General features: G+C 32.6%; 1 protein-coding gene across 1 annotated transcript in view; it reads left to right on the top strand.

Annotated features, from left to right (window-relative positions):
• Positions 1-24,994, top strand: part of NCAM2 (neural cell adhesion molecule 2) — a 206,082-nt gene that overhangs the window by 82,218 nt on the left and 98,870 nt on the right. Inside the window, exons 9-10 of the mRNA XM_060010114.1 lie at positions 18,805-18,992; positions 22,354-22,450. Of these exons, the coding sequence (XP_059866097.1) occupies positions 18,805-18,992; positions 22,354-22,450 (285 nt within the window). The remainder of the gene's footprint in view (positions 1-18,804; positions 18,993-22,353; positions 22,451-24,994) is intronic.

Below are 24,994 nucleotides of genomic sequence, written 5' to 3'. Positions count from 1 at the left end.
CTCAAGTTTTGCAGTCTTTCAAAATAACTAATTCCAGTAGCATGCTCTGCTACATGTACAGGATGAAGTAGGTAAGATGTGACCATAGTTTTAACATTTAAAGAAAGTATCTCAATAACACTTAGGAAAACTCCTTGTTCATAGCAGACAAACATTTTATATCTGTGATTAAAATCTTGTCTTATGAACATACCCTATACACTCACCATAATACATTTAAATTGTTCAGACTTTAAAGAAGATGGCTTATTTGCAGAAGTAAATTGGTTCTAATGTCAGCAATTATTTAGATTTTATACCCTTCATGATAATTTCAAGGAACATCTGAAAGAAATATAAAGTCTATGTCTACATGCAGAAGATAAGAATAGATCATTAAAAGAGAAAGGTGAAAATATCTTTTACCGCTCACCTGTATTATTTTAACCCAGACTTTACATGGACCTCCTGGGGAAATTTGAAATATCACATTCTTCATGTGTACAGATACTATAACTTACTCTAGTTTTTTTTTTTTTTTTTTCTTTTGCATTACACGGGCCTCTCACTGCTGTGGCTTTTCCCGTTGCAGAGCACAGGCTCCGGACGCGCAGGCTCAGCAGCCATGGCTCACAGGCCCAACCGCTCTGCGGCATGTGGGGTCTTCCTGGACCCGGGCAGGAACCCATGTCCCCTGCATCAGCAGGCGGAATCTAAACCACTGCGCCACCAGGGAAGCCCAACTTACTCTAGTTTTATCACATTTTGTCTGTCTCTGACAGATATAATCTGATTCAGATTAAATTTTGTGAAAATGTACTTCAGAGATTATGATGATGAAAAGTTGTTAAGGAATTTTAGGAAATATCTAACCCTTGAGAGGATAAATCTTAGAAATGAACCAATATCAGACAAACAAATGAAATAGTCATTGTGTTTAACTACTGGATTTATCACTACCTCTTGGCACCTGCTTAACCTAATTGTCCCGAAATACCAGTCTCTACATCCAATTTGCCACAGCTTTCTGCCCTTCCTCTGGAATGAAGACCTTATGCAGTGATCTCACTTCCCACTAGTACAGTGAACGTCCTAGCTTGGGCAGCTGTAACTAAATATCTTAGACTGGGAGGCTTTCACGGAACCATTTATTTCTCATGGTTCTGGAGGCTGGAAGGCCGAGATCAGGATGCCAGAATTGTCAGGTCCCTGGTGAGTGCTCTTTTGCTGGTATGTCTTCACATGGCCTTTCCTTGGTGCATGCTCGCAGGAGATATACCTCCTCCCTCTTCCTCTTTCACTAAGGACATTAATCCCATGATGGGGATTTTACTCTCATGACTTCATCTAAAATTAATTACTTCCAAAGGCCCCACCTCCAAATACCATCACATTGAGAATTAGGGATCAACATATCAATTTGGAGGAGATACAAAAATTCATTCATAGGAATGAGCTTTATGTATTGGACAGAGAAGACCACCTCACAGATGGAACTAATGCAGAACTTCACAGGGTGAGGCTGCACATTGCGATCACATCATATCAAGCCTTTACTGACATCACTGAGTTGTGTCTTTTTTTTTTTTTTTTTTTTTTTTTTGGTGGTACGCGGGCCTCTCACTGTTGTGGCCTCTCCCATCGCAGAGCACAGGCTCCGGACGCACAGGCTTAGCAGCCATGGCTCACAGGCCTAGTCGCTCCGCGACATGTGGGATCTTCCCAGACTGGGGCACGAACCCATGTCCCCTGCATCGGCAGGCGGACTCTCAACCAAGGCACCACCAGGCACACCACCACCCAGTTGTGTCTTCTTGAAGATCCTGAAAACTGTGCTAAGACCTTGTGACAGACTGCTTACAGTCTGTCTTAGTCTGCTTGGGCTGCTATAATAAAATACCATAGACTGGTGACTTATAAAAAAACAGAAATTAATTTCTCACAGTTCTGGAGACTGGAAGTCTGAGATCAGGGGACCAGCATGTTTGGGTTCTGGTGAGGACCTTTTCCAGTTACAGACTGCTGTCTTCTACTTCTATCCTCATATGATGGAGAGTAGAGCAGAGGAAAAAGCTCTCTCCTGAGTCCTAAGGGCACTGATCCCATTCATGGTAGCTCCTCCCTATGACCTCATCTAATCCTGATCCCCTCTCCAAAGCCACAAGTCCTAATACCATCACACTGCAACATATGAATTTTGTGGAGGCACAAACATTCAGTCCATAACAGGGCTCTCCCACCTTCCTCCCCCTCCTTAGGATGTGGTGCCAGTAGGTTTACCTTGCTGGACTTATTACCTGACACCATAGTCCAGAATAGCATGACCATCCAAAGTCAAGGTACTTAATTCTTGAAAAAGACCAGTCCAACAACTTGAATCCAATCAGCCAGAACTCTGTGGCCATAAATCCTTAAATCCTCTAAATTTCATTATCTAACTTCAGTGGAGCAAAGGCAAGGACAGCTTTTCTTCATACTGTCCATGGGTTGTTGATACCTATCCATGGACTTAAGCCAGCTCACAGTTTGTGATGATGTAAACTAGTTTTTTATATATTGGGCTTTACTAAAATAATGTTTAAATGTCATAGTATTATGAGCTATTCTTAGATTTTAATGAATCTGCTGGATCTAATCCTAGGACATTGGTCAACTCATTTAAATTACCCAAGCTTTAGTGTCCTGATGTGTAAAGAGGAAAAGATGGATCTAAACTTATTATTTTATGAATTTAAGCATACTAAAGTTAGGATCTTAATTATATTTTTTTCATTCAACAGTATTTATCAGGCATGTATTACACACCAAGCACTTTTTCAGGTGTTGAGCATGTAGAATTATAATAAAGCAAACAAAAACACTTGACTTTATGAACCTTACATTCTAGCAAGGAAAATCAATGATAAAAAAGACAAAATAGGGACTTCCCTGGTGGTGCAATGGTTAAGAATCCACCTGCCAATGCAGGGGACACGGGTTCGAGCCCTGGTCCGGGAAGATCCCACATGCCACGGAGCAACTAAGCCTGTGCGCCACAACTACTGAGCCTGCACTCTAGAGCCCGCGAGCCACAACTACTGAAGCCCAGGCTCCACAACTACTGAAGCCCACGTGCCTACAGTCCGTGCTCCGCAACAAGAGAAGCCACTGCAATGAGAAGCACGGGCACCGTAACGAAAAGTCTGCAACTAGAAAAAGCCCGCATGCAGCAACAAAGACCCAACGCAGCCAAAAATAAATAAAATAAATAAATTTATATTAAGAAAAACAGACAAAATAGCAACATACATAAGAATCAGTGAAAATGGCTAAGGAGAAGAAAATAAAGCCGTGCAGTGAGATACATCATCAGCTAATGTCACAATAAATATACATAATAAACATTCCCAAACTCAGTGACATACAGTAGTAATCTCATACTCAACTGGAACTGGCTGACCCAGGTGGTCCTTGAATAGGGAGCTCTGCTTCAAGCAGCAGTGCTTAACTCCATGTTATGGGTCCAGTAACACTTGAAACCAGACCAAAGAGGCAGCAACTGTATGGAAGAAGGCTACACCGTGGTGATGGCAGAAGCACAAGAGGACAACTGAATAATGAAAGGACATTTCAAGCGTTTGCTCGTGTCACATTCAAAAAGTCACATGGATAAGCCTAACATCAATCCAGCAGGGAAATGCACTCCTGTCCTACTGGGAGGGCTTTTGGAGAGAATATTCACTGAATAAAATAAGCCGTATCTGAAGTTCATGCCTATGAGTGAAATTTCAGATAGTTAATTTTAAAATAATATTTTGGTTGTAAAAATACGTGTATTTGCACGTTTCTCTAAATTGCTTTAGACTTGCTTGTATAGTCATCGCATATGGAATAAGAAAAAACAACATACTTTTCAAGAAGTTGTTTTAAAGACATTAAAGATGTAAATGACACTTTTGTATCTTCATCTAAGAAGCTTCATAATAATTACTTGATTTCATAATATTTATTGTATAACACTAGAAATAGTGTATTAATAGTGCTTTACAAAGATTCAAAATATTTGAAAGATATAAAATAATGCAATATATCTAGGAAGCTGGAATCTACTTATATGGAACAGCTTAGAAAGTATAAGACAACATATAATTTAATGCACTTATAATTAAATATGTGTCATAGAGATTATACAACTGAGCAGTTATATAAAAGCAGTTCTTTTATACAATAAAGAAAAAAAATCCTCTTAGAAATGTAAAATTTTCCACAGTATCTTAAAGAAGTGGAACCTGAAAATCCCATAATATTGATTCAGTATCTATGCAATTTTAAAACCTGTATGGCTCATTTGACGTACTCTGTTTATTCAGATATATCCCTTTATTTCATATTTATATGGTCATCTGGAGTAAAATGTCCTCTCTCCTTTAGTATTGATGACAAGATAAACTGTTTCTGTCCCAGTGATGAAGATGAAGCCTTGATAAGAGCAATTAACCTCTTTAAACAATTATTTTTATCACTATTAGTATCTCATAATGCTTCATAAGCAGTAGAATTTCAAATAGTTCTTGTTAGATACAAATAATTCCATGACAATCCTGTTTGTTTAGGAAATTTTGATTTTTCTTGGACCTCCTAAAAAAGTCTTTTAAGGTAATAAGAGCAATTACCAATGCAGTCAGTTCAATACCATAAAAGGTAGCCTATTTTTGATACTTTTATATTTTTCTGTGATTTTCTCAGACTTCATAATGTGACTAATTTTTGTTTCCAGTACTCTTGAGTCATCAGTGCTAAAACAATTGATTTAAACATTTTTCTTGCCCTGAGCAATATTCCTCAATATGATTGCTTATTTTATTCATTTAAAAAAGATCTTTATATTAGGTCTTTACTCAAAAATAAGAATTAGATGTGTAAAAATTCCAGCTCGTATCCTAATAAACCAAGATAAAAATTTCATTTGAATATATGCACATTTATTTTGAAATTTTATTTAAAATGTTTTGATTTCACACAACTACATGTTCTTTCCCAGAACGAGTAAAAACTTTTCCACTATAATGTAATGTCCACAGAGACAAACCTAATTTTTTCTAACATCTCTCTTTATTCTGAAGAAAAAAGAAACACATATTTGTGATTTTTCGGAAGCTCTTGGGGAAATCCCAAAGATGTTTTTGCATGTAATAGACATTCTAAAATGTTTACTTTGTTTTTTTTTTTCTAAGTTTAGAGTTCTACTTTGGGAAAGCAAAATCAAAGTCACTTTCACAGATTTGTTCACTTGGTGAATTAAAATTGTAGGTGACTGAGAGACTATGTGGTTACCTATTTAATTAAACTGTCAATAAACTTTTTAAAATAAAAAAGGTTAAGAAAATGCTTCCTTGATTAATTTTTGTTATCTATGGTGTTTTTCATTCACACTATGGTTTACAATGGGTTCTTGCTTCTATATACTTTTAATTTAATTTAACTGACTTCTAAATCTAATTTAATTTAACTGATTTTTAAAACTATCAATTATTTGTAATATAAATGTTGTACATAATAGTATAGGACCAGCTGCTTTATATTTATTGGCAGTATATTCATCGTGGGGAAACCAAAAAAAAAGAAGAGTACACATTTTTTAGCTAAAAAAAAAAAATGCTGTTAAAAGAGGAAACTCATATCAATAAACTGCTATTTTAGGAGAGGCTGTACATTTTTTGGTTTCATTTACTATAATTCAATGCTCTGAAAAGGTATCACATATGATTCATTTCTAATCATAACTTGAATTGCTTTATTTATTCCATCTGCACAAATTATTTTGCTCGATTATGTAAAAAATTAAATTTTGGTGATAGTTTATCACCCCTTTAAGTAAAATAGTGTTCTAATTAAGTATGCATTAAAGATATAAAATATTTGTCAACATACACAATAGTTAAGCAGAAAGAAGTTGTGATCTAAGTCCTATTAAATAATACTGTGGTTGTTCGAAAGTTAAAAAATATGTGCCAATTTGTTACCAATTTTCAATTAAGAGACCTAAAGGGATGTAGAAAAGGTTTATATAATTCCTTACTTTTCAGTCTTTCAGTTAAAAGGGGATAAATTTAAAGGTTAAATGGTGATAATAATAATAATAATGTGATCTCATTGTGATTAAATTTGCTAATTATATAACATGCTTAAAATAATAACTAAGTCATAAGCACCATGTTAGCTATTATCATCATCATTATTTCCAGTCTTGTTTTTATTAGGATGATGATGATGATGATGATGATGTTGATGTTGATGATGTGATGATGATGAAGACAATAATACTGAGTTTTTCTTGCTTGTTTTCTACTGTTGTGACCTAGTCATTGCATTATGCATAAAATAAGCAACATTCTAGAATGCACAATCAAGGACTTTAAGATACAATAGTGGAAGTGTTTTTATTTGCTTTTGATTTTTTTTTTAAGTCATCAGGGTTTGACAGACTTGGGGAGTTTAAGAAATGAATTAAATTTGTGGAGCTATTTTATTTTATTTTATTTTATTTTTTTGCGGTACGCGGGCCTCTCACTGTTGTGGCCTCTCCCGTTGCGGAGCACAGGCTCCGGACGCGCAGGCTCAGCGTTCATGGCTCACGGGCCCAGCCGCTCCGCGGCATGTGGGATCCTCCCGGTCCGGGGCACGAACCCATGTCCCCTGCATCGGCAGTCGGACTCTCAACCACTGCGCCACCAGGGAAGCCCTGTGGAACTATTTTTACCTCATATAAAATTAACAACCTAGACATGAAATTAAATCACTAGATAAACAATTTACATTTTACTTATAGTTTTCTTTTCAATTTTAATGATAGTGACCAACTTTAAATTTGTTTGACATTAATAAGCACAAATTACATAAGTTACAGAATGTGCTACTGCTAAATCAGATTCTGAAGAAACTAATATTATTGTTATTTGTAAAATGAATTTAATACTGTATATCTGTATGACCAATCATCCTTCTTTTGATAATTCAGAATTTTTTATGAAAGAGATTCACTTACGCTTTGTATCCTAAATTTACACATGAAATTGTGCATAATAATAATAATAATATAATCTTTAAAATACTGTAGCCTTTTCTGGAGATTTCAATTATATAAAGCAACAATAGGGAACAGAATAGCCATAAGTAGTACAATACTTTTATTAGTATTTGTATGTATGCTTTATGGAGGAAAGAGATTAGGACAAGAGAAAAGAACAGTAATAGTAGAAGGAGGAATAATTCACCTTACTTATGATCAAACTTTTCTTATGATCAGTAGAAAAGTTAAACAGTGATTTAATACTTAAATCACTAACAACAAATTAAAGAGAAACCCAGCATATGCTAAGAAGTCACATATAGGTATATCTTAATATAAATGACACTTATGACTCCAGAGTTATAAAATATGCTGAGATTTATGCATAACTTGGCTGTTCAAATTTAGTACAGAAAATGCACACCCAGTGCTATGGTTAGTTGGCAGTAAGCACACATCTAATTTAGTATTCCGTGTAACCATTAGAATTCCCATGACACATGGACTGAACCCAGTTAATTGCCATAGCTGATTCTGCATATGAGTGAACATACAGTAGAACTGAATCTATTAAATTATTAATTGAATTATCCTCTAAATGTGCCAACGGATATATTAGTTTTCATTCCCTTGGTAGTTTCCTTCTGCATAAATTAAATGAGAAAATTCAATGACTGAAAAAAGTGTAAAAAAAAAGTGTCAAGGTATTTTAGACATTTGAAAGAAAAAACATGTGCAGTTAATTCTTAGCTAATTTAAAGGGCTGGCTTCTTCACAAAATAGGCAATAAGAGTCTGTGAAAAGCAAGGTATTACTGTAGATTAACGCAGGATTGAAGTACTAAGTTCTGTGATGTTAGGAGAGTCAAGCAAACATTGGCACACTTTTCTTCCTCTGTTAAATGGAGTGATAGTATCTAGAATACATACTTGTCCTGGGTTTTCATTCATTAACTATAATTTACTGAGTATCTACTGAGTGTCAAATATAAATTCAGGTGCTGTACAGACTGTGAGAAAAGCAACATCATCCTTATTCTCATGGAACTTATGTTTTAATTAGGGGGATGGAACACACACAACCACATTAAGATGAAATATACAAAAAAGTGATTAGACGGGGTACAAAGGACTGAAAGCAGGAAAGAGTCAGGGATGGTTAGGGTTTAAGGAACAAAGTTAATTTGGATCTGGATGGAGACAAGGTCACAGAAGTAGGCATAGGCCAGCTAGTGTCGAACTTTATAAACCATCATAAATGTTTTTGATTTAAGAGGTGTGAAAAGAATCTTTCGGAAAGGTTTAAGCATTATCTTAAAATAGAAACTAGTAGGCCAGTAAGCCAGTAAGGATGGGGTTTCTAAAATTGACCAGGTAATGAATATGGCTTTGACCAGATATATAATAACATGGAGAGAAGCAAATGGTATCTTTATATACTGTGATTTATGGTGAGGAATGAATGTCAAAACTTTTAAAATCGAAGATTCTATTACAAAATAAAAGTATTGTTGCTAGTATTTGTAGTTCTTAAACTTTAATATTAAAGAAAAATTTGAAAATTTTATACCATGAAGTATGATGACTACAAGAGAGGACAGTGTTTTCACTGAAGTCTGTAAATTTTCTGGAGAGCATGCAAGACAGATTTGCTGTAATCCCAATACTGTTTTACAAGGACCATACATATTTATGTTAACAATATGATTTTAAAAGACTTAAATTTATTTTTCATTGATTGTAAAGCTTACCCTAATAATGCTTTTCAATTTTATTCACAAAATGGATAGTACTGTAGATAGTGAGGTTGTAAAGTGAGCTGCCTGATTTAATTAATTATGAACCTGTAAAAATTCAAGTAAAAGATTTTTATATTTCAGTTCCCACAGCTTGTGTTGTGTTTTGTGATCAGCTCCAGCCTTCTCACGCACCGGCAGAATTCAGGAATCCAGCTAGCATTCAGCAAGAGCTAAAACAGGTCACAGGTACCAACCACCCTGTGTTTTCAGGAAAAAAGAAAAAAGAAAAAAAGACTTCAGAGCCTCAGAGGAAATGACAAGAGAAGGTGAAAAGATTGTATTAAGCAAGTAATCAAGTCAGCAAATCCTGTATAGTGACAGGAATGCAGTGATGACTGCTGTCAGCTCTAAGTCTCAGTAATAAGGAGAGAAAGAGAAACAGAGAGAGAGAGGAAAGGAAAGGAAAGGAAAGGAAAGGAAAGGAATAAAATAAGATAGGGCATTTATCAAAGCAGGAGTAACTCAGCATCAAGTCTGAAGGCAGTCTTAAAAGTTTCTTTAACGTCTCCTGATGTGCCTGGAATATGAGTTTCCTGGTTCCAACTTTGAGGAAGTGACAGATTCAGATCCTGACAAGCTTTGCTGTTTCTTCTTAGGCTGGCAACTTTAAATAGAGATTTAGTCAAGGTCATGGATAGAAGTATGTTGAAATGCTCTAGTCTATACAGCTACCATTTAATTAAATCTAAATAATGTCTCCTTAGATCTTTCCATTGTGATAATAGCAAAGAGAACACAGTTCCTTGATTTTTAAAGTCTGTGTTCACTTTACATCCAATTTTACAAAATCTCCTTCTTACAATCTATGCAGTAATATGTACATTTTTATTAATCATATAACCATTAAGTAGAAGATATGGAAGCCTAAAAATAATCTACTTTCCAATATTTTCACCACCTAGGACCTCTTGTATTATTTTCTCTTGTGAATTCTCTGGTTTTAAAGATATTAACTTATTAAAATGATATTTAGTAAAGTGGGATTATTCTTCATTTTCATTATATATTCATGAATACATATATATATTCAATATATTCAATACCTATATATATATTCATATGAGTACATGTACCAGAGACTAAAAAACATGAAACAATTAGCATTACCCAAGAGATTTATATAATTCTAGCCAAAAGCAAATGTCACCTTTTATATGGTTCACTGCCAAAGATAATATTTACCAATATGTGGTAAATATAATATTGGTAAATATGATAACTCTCTCTACATTTTTAAAATTTGTGCCAGACTCACGTTTTCTATGTTAGTAGATTCTTAGAGATTAAGGAAACCAGTTCAACTCAATAATTGTATAATAAAAAAGAAAGAAAGAAAAGAAAACCTAAAGTCCAAATTAATAAACAGAAAACAAAGGTAACTTCATTGTTATCTGGCAGAGGTGGAACTTAAATTCAATGGCAGGCCTGAAGCTATTTCTAATACAGTATTTTACTTATAAGCAGCAACTGCAAAATTCTCTTTTCCAGTGTAGTTCATCCACTATTGTGTGTGTGTGTGTCCAGATTCTGATTGTAAGACTTGTGACAATCCATGGGAAGCACTTAGCACTGTGTTCAACACATTTCATGTGCTCACAAATGTTAGAGGTTAAAATTCATACTCTTTCGGGAAGATTTCCCTGTGCCTCCTCTGCACATCCTAATTAGGGCCAATGCTAATGCCTTTTGAGACAGGAACCTTATGCATTCCACTTCAATTGTGCTATGCATTGCCTTGCGGTATAGTTATTTATTTTTGCATCTGCCTGATCCACTAGAAAGGATTCCCTGTTGGCCTGAATTCCCCACACTTAAACAGTGCTTAGTATAAAATAGACACACAATAATAATTTTGGATAATTAGTGCAGCGGCTGCCCTTCCCAGAGGTTCACATTCAGAATCTTTAAGAGGAAGCCTTAGGCATCTGATTCTTTCCCCTATAAACTCAAAGTACGCTGTTGAGGAAAAGCCAGGGTGACAAAACCTTTATAGATAAACAATTATATCCAGCATTTGCTAAGGGCTTAGTGTCAGTAGACACAAACTTTGATATTATTTTGATTAAAAATGTGTAATCAGTTCAATCATTAATATTTAGAAAATTTTTACTATTTTGTTTTGCAAGACACCTTACGATAGCAGTGTTTGAAATGGATGATGGAATAAATGGAAAAATAAACAGTTAAAATATCAAACCAAATACAACCAAAACATAAACAAAATGCAAATTACTCTCAATATCCTACAGAAAATACTTAAATTTTAAACCAGTTATTGTAAGAGTAAGGTATGTAGAAAAAACAGAATTGCATCACCCTTTTCATGGTAACATGGATCTAATTTAGAAATTCAAATAAAAATAAGGCCATTGTTTAAGGGATCGAGTACAATATATGATACCACTATACTGTCAGAATTAAAGATGAATTTAGCTTTCTTGAAAACATAAGAAAAAATATAATACTGTTTTTTTTTCTCTCAAGCATATTACTTCATGTGCAGTGACTTAAATTTTTAAAACATGAAAATTAAAGCATTTACAATTTAATTCTGAATAATTAATGTCTCCCCAAAAATAAAACAGGTAACTCAAAATTCCCCTGAAATAATGCATATTTGTGTTCACTGTAGAATGAATTCATATATATATATGAATATACGAATATACATATATATTCATTTACATATGAAAGAATCAGAATTTCACTGCTGAGAAAGGTGCAGAATGAGAAACATGCTAGTATTTATTTTTGACATTTTTAGAATATGGAAGATATTTTTGCAGCTATATCTAGCATTTTTTGCTATATCCTATGTATGGTATTTTTATTAACAAAATCCCCTTAGTCTTCATTATAGTCTAGAGCATTCTTTTAATAGGGGCAGTATATACTCAAGTAAAATACATGTGAAATATAATTTAACAAAATATCTATAAACTGTAACTATCAGGTTCAGATATGAAGACACCATACTCAAATTGGCGATTGCCCAGCACATGTTGGAATTAACAATGATGGAAACAATGTAATATATTTTCACATCTTAATGTTTCAACAGTGATTTGGAAACAGATAATAACCTAATTTATTAATCAATATCCTAATAAGTTGAATATTGAGCTCTACTTGGGAAATTCCTGTGAATTTTCTTGATGTAAAAATTATATAGTAAATTCATTTTTAAATAAAAAATATAATTAAGTATTTTAAAAGGCAATTATATTTTAAGATATTAGTAAATATGCCCACTTGGGGATGAAATTTATTTTTTATTGAGCTGTCAGATGATAGCTTCCATTTACTTTAGGCAATTGTTTTTTTTTTTGTTGTTTTTTTTTTTAGTGCAAGAATTTACTTGTCATGATCAAGAGCAAAAGTACTATGAGTTAGCGTATTCATAATTTCTTAATCACAAGAAAGCTAGACAGCACTATTTTAAAATTACCTTTGAAATACAAATATTGTATATAATCAGTAACCAAATTAACTTTATACACTAGATTATATTTCTTATTAATTCAAAATAGATGGTATATTAAAGTTACCAAACTGGAATCTAGGGGATTGTCTTTGACTTTCTGATATGGAAACAATGTGTTATCTCTCTGCTCACAATCTTAAACTTATAGTTTATTATTTCAGTTTTTTGTGTCTTGTTGCTGAGATTGATGTAAACATACCTGTGAATTATCTCAAGTTACCTTCAGTTATAAAATAAATAATCTTGAGAGAACATATATAATAGAGTAAAACTCCAAGATGGTGAGGGAAACTTCTCTTTCATGTTCAATGTTTGATTCCCAATACCCAGAAGAGAACATAGAATGAAATCAGGAAATATTTGTAAAATGTAAATTATACAACTAGGCGAAAATATATTTTATTGTCTTCTTGTCCTGGTTCTTCTTTTCCTCCTCCTTTCTTCCCATCCTCCCTCCCTCTCCCTCTTTCTCTTTCTCCTACTCTAGTTTTAGATTATATTTTTTCATATGTAAGATTAATTTTCCTGAGTTTTTATCTAAGCACTGTTTATTCAAGAATATTTTGCCAAAACATGGTTCTAGCCATAAAATCCAGGGTGGGGAAAATGACTGGCATTCCCCAGAATATATTTCTTTTTATATCTTAGCTTCTTGTACATCAGCATGGAAATTGGAAAACTGATGATTTTAATTATCTCACATTCTTGGCATCACCTGGACATAAGTGGGTGTACTAATGTGCAGTGTTTTCACTAAAATCATTCTAATCTGCATTAAATGTTTACTTTATTGCTTAAATATAGTATACAGAACATAATAAAATGCTTCCTTGGTTACTTGTTATAATCACTTCAAACATTAATTCCAATGTTGAGTAACATTGTTAATGATCTATAGAAACTAGTCCCTGAGAATATATTTATACTTAGTAATATAATAACTGGCATAGCGGTATGATTTCATGAAATGAATATAAAGAGCCAGAGTGTGATCTTAGTTCTGCCACAGCCTTCCCAAGTATCCCAGAACAAAGTTTCTCGTATGTAAAATAGAGATTCCCATGTTCCTTTCCAGATATTAGATCTTATGAGATCTGTCCAGTTCTGCAGAACTTACAATGACCGTGTGCACAAGTGTTGCAAGTTTAGCTTGGTTCACATTTAGATACTATAAATACAAAGATCTCTTCTTCTTGCAATGAGAACTTGGTGAATTCACTCAGTTGGGTATAAATCTCCCATCTTTCCTGTCTGAAAGTCTGGTTGGGGTATACTTTTTATTGTGTGTGTGATACATTTAAAAAATAATTCTAACTCTAACAAACACTTCACATGTACAAAATTACAGAAAACAACTCAATGGTTCTTATCAGGGTCACATTTGCTTCAGATCTGTCTTTGTCATTTCCTCTTAAAGAGAGGGAAGCAAGTATTTTTGTTTGTTTTTAATTACCTTTCTTGGGAGTACCCTTTCTTTTGTCAAAGAGAAATTATTCTGACACTTGTTAAAAATGGCAAGCAAAACTTTATTCAAAACTGTTGCAGTAGGGGTCAAGACTGCTGCAATGGAGCAGAAAGATTAAACACAACTTTGAGTACAAGGACAAGTAGGGATTTATAGCCAATGAGCAGAATGACAAGAGTCAATGGATGGAAAATTACTAACAGGAACTTGATTAAATTTCAAGGATAATGTTATTCTTATTAAACTGGCCTAATAGGATTCTTGCTAAAAGCAGGCCATGGACATAGACAGTAAGGAGCTTGAATGGCATATTTGGAATTTGTTACTTTTCAAGTTTCTCTTATTTTTCTTCTCAACTCTTCTCAGATAAAAAATTTGTTCTTCCAATAACGTTATTTATATTCATTATAATTTGTAAAATATTTTAATTTGGAAGTTAATATGATTGAGGGGACATACAGTACCTTAAGAGATGTTTCCATAACTTTATAGTTCATGTAGTCAGGAATCAATTTTCCCAATGCATAGAATACAGGGCACAAAACCTAGACAAAGAATGCAAAGAATGCAACTTCAAGGTGAAACTTTGTCTATGCCTATCTTCCTATCTGCATATATATATATATATATATATATCTCATCAATTCTGATCTTTGCACAGTTCTACTCATGGCATATTCCTCTTCCTTCCTCTAGGCTTTTTGTTTTTCTTTTTAACCGCCAAAATGTATTTCCTCCATACAACATTTCAAGCCTCTCATGATGTGAAAGCCTTACTCTTCTGAAAAGACCTAATTTTCTGAAAATTACAATTTTGTGTTTACCAACCTGAGATCCGGCTACATTTGTTTAGCCTGAAGTCTTCACGTGTTGCCTCTGCCAGAGGCACATCCTTTTCCAAGAAGCGACCCAATATCAATTGTTCGATTTCATTAACATGCCAACCTTGTGGCAGTGACTACGGCTGCCTTGCTACTGGTTTGATATTTACAAAGCATACAATGTACAGGAATTTAGTTTCTGTTTTATTGTAGAGAGGAGTTATCAGTACTTTCCTGCCTTACACCTCAAATACATTTTTAAATGTAGCTTTCAGTATAGCATGTTTTGCCTGTAGCACGTTTGCATGCAGCATCAGTAATTCCAAATTAAATTCCCACTGAGATCATCAGGCAAGCAATTAGTGGCAATTGCTTGTTTTTACAGAAAAGCCAAATTATGCCCTAAGTTTATGGTTAAGTTATAATAATATAATACACATACACACAGATGCTATATTGCGGACAGAGTATTTTCATATTGAGGTATATATATTACATGCAAATACATTATTTATAAACCTCTCTCTAGCATATTATAATGCTAAAGAGGTTATAGTTCATATAGATTAAGCAATAATAAAATATCTTATAGATAGAGCTAGAGCTAGAAATGGATATAGATATAGCTTAACTTTTGACTTTGAATATCGGGAAGTTTGGCTTCTCTTACAGTTGCACCCTAATTAGTTATACATTCTTAGGTTTTGCACTTAAGCTTCCCAGGTCTTGAAAAAGTTTTTCCTTTCCTTTTCTCCTTGAATATACCTTCTGTTCAATTTAACTGAACCACTGAATTAAAAATTAACTGACAGTTTAATATCCAGTAAATTTAATGTACAGTTTTAGAGAACCAAGTAAGCATCTTACATCGTGTAAGCCATCAGGTATATAATTGTGACCAAGACAAATCTTATTTTATTAAAGTATAATTGACTTACAATATTTCATTAGTTTCAGCTGTACAACATAGTGATTTGATATTTTTACACATCAGGAGAAGATCACCAGGATAAGTCTAATTATCACCATAAAAATTACTATTAGATTATTACTACTGTCTATATTCCTCAGGCCATCCATACACACATTACATTCTTGAGACTTATTCATTTTATAACTTGAAGTTTGTTCCACTTAATCTCCTTCCCCATGGCAACTGAAAATTTTTTCTCTGTATCTATGAGTCTGTTTCTGTTTTGTTATGTTTGTTTATTTGTTTTGTTTCTCAGATTTCACATGTAAGTGAAGTCATATGGTAATTGTCTTTTTCTGTCTGACTTACATCACTTAGCATACTACCCTCTAGGTTCATACATGTTGTCACAAATGGCAAGATTTCATTTTTTTATGGCTGAGTTATATTTCATTTTGTGTATATATATATATATATCAATAACATATCTTTTTTTTTTTTTAAATGTAGTCAATTTTATTCTCCTTAAAGCACAAAATAGAGTCTTTGGTTGTACAAACATCACTAGTTATAGTCTTACCAGGAGGTCCTGGCTGGGGTCGGGCCGTTAGTCAGCAGCCAGAACTCCTGAAGGGACCTCTTTTTTTTTACATTTTTTTGGAGTATAATTGCTTTACAATGGTGTGTTAGTTTCTGCTTTATAACAAAGTGAATCAGTTATACATATACATATGTTCCCATATCTCTTCCCTCTTGCATCTCCCTCCCTCCCACCCTCCCTATCCCACCCCTCCAGGCGGTCACAAAGCACCCAGCTGATCTCCCTGTGCTATGCGGCTGCTTCCCACTAGCTATCTATTTTACGTTTGGTAGTGTATATATGTCCATGCCTCTCTCTCGCTTTGTCACAGCTTACCCTTCCCCCTCCCCATATCCTCAAGTCCATTCTCTGGTAGGTCTGTGTCTTTATTCCTGTCTTACCCTAGGTTCTTCATGACATTTTTTTTTTCTTAAATTCCATATATATGTGTTAGCATATGGTAATTGTCTTTCTCTTTCTGACTTACTTCACTCTGTATGACAGACTCTAGGTCTATTCACCTCATTACAAATAGTTCAATTTTGTTTCTTTTTATGGCTGAGTAATATTCCATTGTATATATGTGCCACATCTTCTTTATCCATTCATCTGATGATGGACACTTAGGTTGTTTCCATCTCCGGGCTATTGTAAATAGAGCTGCAATGAACATTTTGGTACATGATTCTTTTTGAGTTATGGTTTTCTCAGGGTATATGCCCAGTAGTGGGATTGCTAACAGCTGGGTTAAACGACTTGAGGCAAGGGTGGCGTTGGAGCTGGCAGGGACCCCACCCCAATATACCATATCTTCTTTATCTGTTAAACCCATAAGATTCAGAATATTTGGTGGAGAAACAATCATATATCAATAGATCATTCAAATTTCTATGATCATGCTGAGGGAGAACATAGGATCTGTGGGAACACAAAGTAAGGGAACTAACCCACAATTGAAGGTTGTGGAAAGGCTGTGTTAAGTTAGCGTGGAGCTTAGTTTTGAACGCAGCCAGGTAAAGGGAAGGACAGACACATTGCAGCTAAGGGAAAACCATAAGCAGATACATCTGTGTAATATTAGCACACTTAAGTGCCAATATGTGTCACTATTTATTTGATCCTCTTTTGTGGGACATTAAGTTGTTTTGAGATTTTGTTATTAAAATAACAATGTGCTAAAAGTCCTTTATATTAACATTTGATAATATTTCTACTTATTTCTCTGGAGAGATATCTAAGACTAGTTTGCAGAATCAAGATTACAAAGTTTTTTTTAAGGCTTTTGTGTTCCTGAGGAATTGTCCCAAATATATTCTCCTCAATAATGTATGATAAAGTCCACATCACCAACACATTGCTAGCAGTGAATATTATAATATTCCTGGGTTGAATAGAAATTCAATGGACCCTAGTTAAAATTGCCCCAGATTCACATACCACGCCTACAACTTTGTACTAGAATAAGCTTGATAGCTCTTACTCCGGATCCCTCATGCTTATGACAAAGTAACACCTTCCTCACAAAGTCATGAAAAAGATGAAATGAAATAAAATGTATAAGCTTATTGTCATATAGAAAGCATTCAATAAACATTTCATGCTTCTATGTGAGATTGGCATTTAAAACATACAGTAAAACATGTATAGGACAATAATATTTAAATATTATTTGTGCGTTTGTACTGGAGATTATAATTCTTATATTACATATCTGATATATAATCTGTTGATGTAACAAAATTGGTAGAAGATCATCTTTAAGTAATTTGAGTAGTAAAACAAAAGGTTTAATTAAGGCAGTTTGAAATTGATAACTTATGAGGGATATTAAGTTTTAAATAGTTAATATTAGTAGCAACAATAATCTTTATAAATACCAGCAACGTTTTAGCTACCCCTTAAGAGTATGTTATGTAGAAATTTGTAAAATGAATCCTCTCAATTATACAGTCAAGATATTGAGACTCAGAGAAGTTATGGTTGCTTGGCATTTGGGCTATGTCATAGTTCTTGAATGGAACATGACTAAAAACCGTGTCTGTGTCTTCAAAATTAGGTTTCTTCAATAAAATGATATAATGCATTTATAATGTATTTTCTATTTTCTCTTACCTATCATTACAGAGGTCTGGTGTAGGGACCTGACAGTTGACACAGCATTATAGAAACTGATTAATATTCAAATTAAATTAAACATACCTGGTTATTAAAAACTGGAAATGACATTTCAGGAAAATATTTGTTGTTTAGTTGTGATATTGCCATTTCAATTTAGATTTTATATCTGCCTTAAAATATTTTATAGAAGAAATTATATGACTAGGACAAAGTTAAAAAAATGACACAAGACCACAAATTTTGTTTTATCCTAAACTCTTACTTTATGAGTTGTTTCAGAAATATATTTCACATATGTAGAGAGCCATTAATTTACTTCATGGAAATTTTTGTCAGATTATTAAAAGCAAACAACTTTGAGTGTCAATATTTCATATTTTAATAATTGGCTGACTGAATATTTTATATTAATATTAAAATGATTTGATGAAACAGTCAAATGATATATTTTCATTATTTCTGATATCACATATTAAATATATGAAATTAGAATTGCTGTGGCTTCTTTTTGTAGTCAGTAATGATTACTATTGTTTATACTAATTAAATGACTCTCTTAAATAAAAGGTCTGTAATGTTATATTATATTGCTTTACAGATGCTCCCAAGTTCATATCAAACCAAACAATTTATTACTCTTGGGAAGGAAATCCAATCAATATAACCTGTGATGTGAAATCTAATCCACCAGCATCAGTCCATTGGAGAAGAGAGAAATTAGTCTTGCCAGCTAAAAACACCACTAATTTAAAGACATATAGTGCAGGGAGAAAAATAATATTAGAGGTAAGTCTTCATGTACATATCAACAAATTGTATTACTTTAGCAGTTATCTACTATTTTAGAACATGTTTAAATATCTTAGTATCTTAATATATAATATATATTTCTATCCTATAATATACATATACCCTATTGTATATATTTCATGTTTACTTACTCGAGGGAAATTTTATGCATTTGGATTATGGTTCATTAATGGTTAATGTCTCACTACTTATATAGTAATATGGGTATATAGCAAAAGCCATTATTTTTCATGAATTTATTTTTGGAAAAAAAACACAATTATATCAGGAAAAATATAGGGAGAAGGAATGAGTAATTTGTCAGTTATTGAGTGCCAAATGTTTAATTTCAGTGTTGCTACTGGACACTGAGTCTGTGGTTACACCTTCCTGCTCCTTAGACTGGTATATATAAATGCTATCTACTGGCTACATATTTACACGTTCCTAAATAAACCAGATTTACTTGCTCATTGCCTCATTTTATTTTATTATTTTACATTAAGATTGTAGATAATTGTTTTTATACTGCCAAGTGCCTGGCCTTTAAATTCTGTTTGAATACAATACCTTTAATTTAATAATTGCAGATTATGTGTGTGTATATCAATTTCCAAAGTTTATATAAGTCTATGACAATGATCATCAAGCCTCCCAATTTATGATGCTTTCATAAAAATTAGGAATCTTCCTCAAACAACCTTTTTAGCTAAAAAGCTGCTACATTTTCTCTACTAATTCAATATATATAAATTTTAAAGATGCATGTTTTCGAATAACATTTGAGATCCATACTACATTAACTTAAAGGTATTCACATTGGTGCCATATTAACACTTCCACCCGATAAATGGACTTAGTGAAACGTTTAGTTGATAGAATGATTTAGCTATCACGTCTCCCAAATGTTTGGATAGCTGACTGTTTGGTAATTAAGCCACTTTGTCTAAAGCTATTTCAATTTAAATTTTTTTTTTTTTTGGTTTGTTTGTTTTTTTGTACCTGTATTAGAAAAACTATTTGCAAATTGACAGGGAGCTCAATTTCACAAAGACTTTGGCCAGATTCAATTGAAATTTTAGGTATTTAACCATAGCAGAAAACTGAGGTTCTTTGATTAAATACATATACTCATTTTTTAATTTACGATTTTTTGAAAGTAACAAAACAGTCTATAAATCCTTTGGGTTATTGCCAATAAATGCATTTCTAAAGGACATCCAAATTTGTTCATTTGTTTTGCCTAGGCACTCCCCTGAGGTAAGAGGACAACTTTCAATATATGAACAAAATTTGATGCAGGAGGTTTCTAATAGGTTGATTGGAATAATATTCTGCTCTGGATCATCTGTATTGTTCCTTGCCCTGAGTAAAGATGCTAACTGTTAAATAAATGATTTTCTCACCATGGAATATACAAAAAGAGGAAATCAAGTTTTTGAAGGTTTAGGAAAAAGACTTGCAAACTCCTTTATTAACACTGTACTCTCAGTTTATATTTTGGTGTTCAAAACCACATTTGTTATTCTGTTATATTCTATCAAAGCCCAACATCTGAAGTAAACTTGAATTATTTTGACTGCATATTAAAATATGAATAAGTGGTATCATAAGTAGATGTTTATAGCACTTATTAGATAAATATCAACAATAATTTGCATATTTTAAACATTTAAATATTTAAAATAAATATATATTATGTATCTTTGTTGTATATTATTTTGATAAAATTATCTATTATTTCACTGTGCTGGAATTGGGTGTACAACCACTATTGGACTTTACTGCTTTCCTAGAATACACCAGATATACTGCAGGGCACATGATTTGGCCCAGGTGTCTAGATCTGTGTGTTTTTAATAGTCTGTGCTACTAGGGGTATTTTCTGTATTTGTTAATCATAAAACACGATAAAGAAATTATTTCAGATAGAATTATAAAGCTTTTATCTTTTGATAGGCAAACTCCCAGGAACAGAAAAAACAACTGAATTGAGCTTTTTAAACTTTTATTCCAGTTAAAATAGGTATATTTACGTTACTTCATTAATCTTGAGGAGCTGTGCAATAGTCAGGATTCTTTGTCACGGCCATCCTGTCTTTGCGTTGCATTGATTCAGTACACATTCTTCCCTATGGGGTATACAAATGACTTTCTCATATGCCTGTAGAATAAAGACATTTTTTTGGTCAAATTCATTTCTCAGTAGTAAAATTATTTTAGAGTTAAATTAACCTAATTTATTAAAATCTGAATGTATGAAAAATGAATATTTTAGTCACTTAGAAGTACTTATATAAGAGCTGATTAAGCCTCTAGTCCTTAAACGTATGATCTATTCCTAGATGGACAGCTGACTAGAAGATGAATGACACAGCTTTTTTGTACTCTTTCAGAATTATCATCTTCAATGGACCTCAAAATTGCACTTTTAGTTAATAGCCTTCCATTATCACAAAACCATTTCCCCCTTTGGGGACAGACTTGAAATTAACAGCAACTCTTGTTGTAAGCATATTCTCTCTTAATAATAGTAACTGGGATTGAAAATTATATCTTTACTATCATCAAATCTCTTTTCTGAATTGATACTTCAGAATTTCGGTACATTATAATTACAGGGTTGGTCCCACCATTCAGCAATAGAATCCCAGAATGTTAACTTAATTATGGATTTCAAATGTGTAAGGACTGAGGTCAGCTATTTTCCACCTAAACTGAAAGAGAATTATAGGAATTGAACAGAAATGGAGACAAGATACTGTTATTAGATATCAAGATAATGTGCCTATCTACAGGAATTGCTACACAAGGGCAGTATTTCCTTGCAAAATGCCTTCCTGGAAAGATTTTTCTTTTCAATGGGTCCTTGTCTTTTGTTAGTATTTTATGTTCAATAAAGTCATAAGAGGAAGAGAAAGCTGACATATTTTGAGCCTTTCTTAACTTTAAATCTGCCTGATCTTAGGCTACAACCTAGAAAACAAAGAGTTAACAATGCTTTTAGTACAAGATTCCTATTTTCAAAGTCAGGTCTGTAGCAATTATAGAATACATATTTTCCAAACTGTGTACTACTTTCTGAACTTTCATAGGTAAATATCTAATGATTTTTCTATTCAATATATGTAACAAAATACAGGCATTTACTTAATAAATTGGTAGACTATAATTTACCTGGGCCTATGGATAGTACAGATCCATGGATTACATCTTGAAAGGACAGAAAAAATAGTTACAGCAGGGAGTTGTGAATAATTGAATATGTGTAAAGATGGTAAGGCATGCTAGAGGCTATTTTAAAATTTCTGTGATATTGTTTTAAAATTGTGAATTTTTATTATTATAATTATTTTAGATTGCACCTACATCTGACAATGACTTTGGACGATATAATTGCACAGCCACTAACCGTATAGGAACAAGATTTCAAGAATATATTCTTGCTTTGGCTGGTAAGTATAGCACAGTAATTTCTGAGAATTCATAAAATATTTCAGGAAGCAAATAGAGTTTACATTTTGATAATCCTGATACAGGTTATTATTAGAAACAAAGAACTGCTGCTTAAAAATTTAGAACAGTTGTATCTGATATATAGTGAGGACTTCAAGATTAATTTTAACCCTGATTCTAATTCTCCTAACTTTATATATGACACATCTATGAAAGAAGTAGGAAACGTATGTCTTAAGACATCAAATTGCATTTCATGTAAAGTAAGAATCTTGTCAAAAAATAAAAACAAAAGATATCTTTAGAGAAAATGAAATTAATCTATTTTAAAATTCTAAATTTAAAAGAACAAATAGTAACCTTATTTTTAAGCTAAATAGAAAATTTAGAGTTATGTAACTTACTGAAATATTTCATTTTGTATATATAAAAGCATTCCAGTTCTTCCCTTAAAACTTAAAGATATAAAAATAATATCATGTAGATTAAAATTTACTTTAACTAGAAACCCTGATATGTTTTTATTTATATTTATGTGAATATATACAAGCACATATAGTTATAGAATTTGCCATTATGTTTTACAAGACTGATTAGGAATCTGGAAATATCCATTTTTATGCTTTGCAGAGTTCAGATGATGCAAAAATGTGATCTGTTGTCTTCTAAGTCCAGGTCAAGAAATATCAGAAAATTACTGTAATCTTATGTTTTGATAGAATAAATAACTTCCATGAAAATATTTTAAAACTTTTTCAGAGTTCAAATATGTAGCTATTCTTTTATATTGTTATGAATGATATTTATTTCTTTTGATTTGTAAATATATCTCAAAATAAATCATTAGTTGTAAAGTTCAAAAGGGAACTTTAAAAGTTACAAAGCTAATAATAATCAAATTATTATGTAACTGGAAAACCTGCTATACTCTAATTCAAGTTTTATTTTACTACACTGGGGGAAAAAGGAGAGAAAGATTGTGTGAAAGGGTTTTAGGGAAGGAAACAAGAAGGAAAAAGTTAAGATGAGAGGTAAAGATAGAAGGGAAAGGAGACCAGAGGGATGAAATAAGGAAGGAAATAAACCACTGTGCACTGTCTGCCAGGAAGTCATTAGAAAACTAATCTCAGTGAAAGTCATTGGAAGTAGATGCTACACATTTAGGCATCTGAATAAACCATAATACAAGCAAATTAAATTCAAGGAAAATGAAACATGTTAATCACATCAAATTCATTGACAGTAAATTGAAGTATCAACTGTAATGGTGAGAAGAATCCATTACTCATATTAATTCCAAGCCTTAGTAAATTAGGCAACGTTCTTGTAATTAGTATGAACTTTTTATAAATAATAACTAAACATATGATTATTATATTACTATATATATTATGTATAATTATATTAATACTGATGTACTGTTATATATTGCCTTTTTTTATGAGGCAATGTATATGACCCAGTTTTCTATAAGGTAAAACTTGATAAATGACCAAATATTTTTTTTCAGTTTTTGAGAGTTCATAATTCTAAGAAAATATGAAAAATAGAGCATTATACTGTTGATATTTAAACAATCTTATTAAATTCAAGGAAATACTAATGTCTGTGTACCTTCATATCTCACATTATTTACAGTAGTATTTTTCATTAAAAAATATATTTTATACATATCTTTCTAATAAAGATATGAAATTAGTGAGTTTCCCTCTTTCCCACCATAATAAAAAACAGAAAATGTTCCTTCAAGATAAGAGTTATTATGTTATTGGAAATATTTCTCAAATACTGCAATTATCCTCATATTCCAAAATTTTATGACTAATACAGGCTAAAATTTTGTTTCAGAAAATATATATTCAACTGAAATTGTTATGAAGATATAAAAATGAATTAGACACTGTATCTTAGGTGGGAAACATACCTTTAAATATCACTATTTATGAATATGATTCCTTTGAGCAGACTACTTTATTTAATGCTTATAAAATTAAATCTTTCCTACAGAATTGAAACACTAAAAGTATAATGTGATTTTAAATGAAATATTATGAGAAACATTATATAGAAATTTAAATATTTCAAAATATATGTTAATACCACCATTCAATATGTCATTGGCCTATTTGACCTAGTAAAAGGTCAATCTTATTTGACTTATTTTATTTTACACTGTAACATATTACTTTGTTCCCAAAGAGCAATAAATTAAAACAGGCAAAATTTAGCATGAAATTTTGTACTACATATTCAGTGAAAAAAGGAAAAGCTACATTTTAAATTATTTTGCATCAAAACTATTTTTTTCTTCCCTCCTTTCTTCCTTCTTTCCTTCCTTTTTTTCCCTCCTGAATAATTAAGTCCTACCTCTGAGCAAAGTAGGCATTTGTATGTGAATGGGGTAGGGCATAGCAGCCTGGCATAGGGTGCTAGATCCTGAAGGGAGTGAAATGGAGTTAAGGGATCTTCAGTGGTTCAGTGTTGGAGCCCTGGCTGTGTGAAAAGGATGTGCCTGTTTTAAAACAGAAACAGCAACTCAGAGA

Source organism: Delphinus delphis, chromosome 4 (assembly GCF_949987515.2).
Source record: "Delphinus delphis chromosome 4, mDelDel1.2, whole genome shotgun sequence".
In the NCBI taxonomy this organism is placed as follows: Eukaryota; Metazoa; Chordata; class Mammalia; order Artiodactyla; family Delphinidae; genus Delphinus; species Delphinus delphis.
This window is presented reverse-complemented; position numbering and strand designations above follow the sequence as displayed.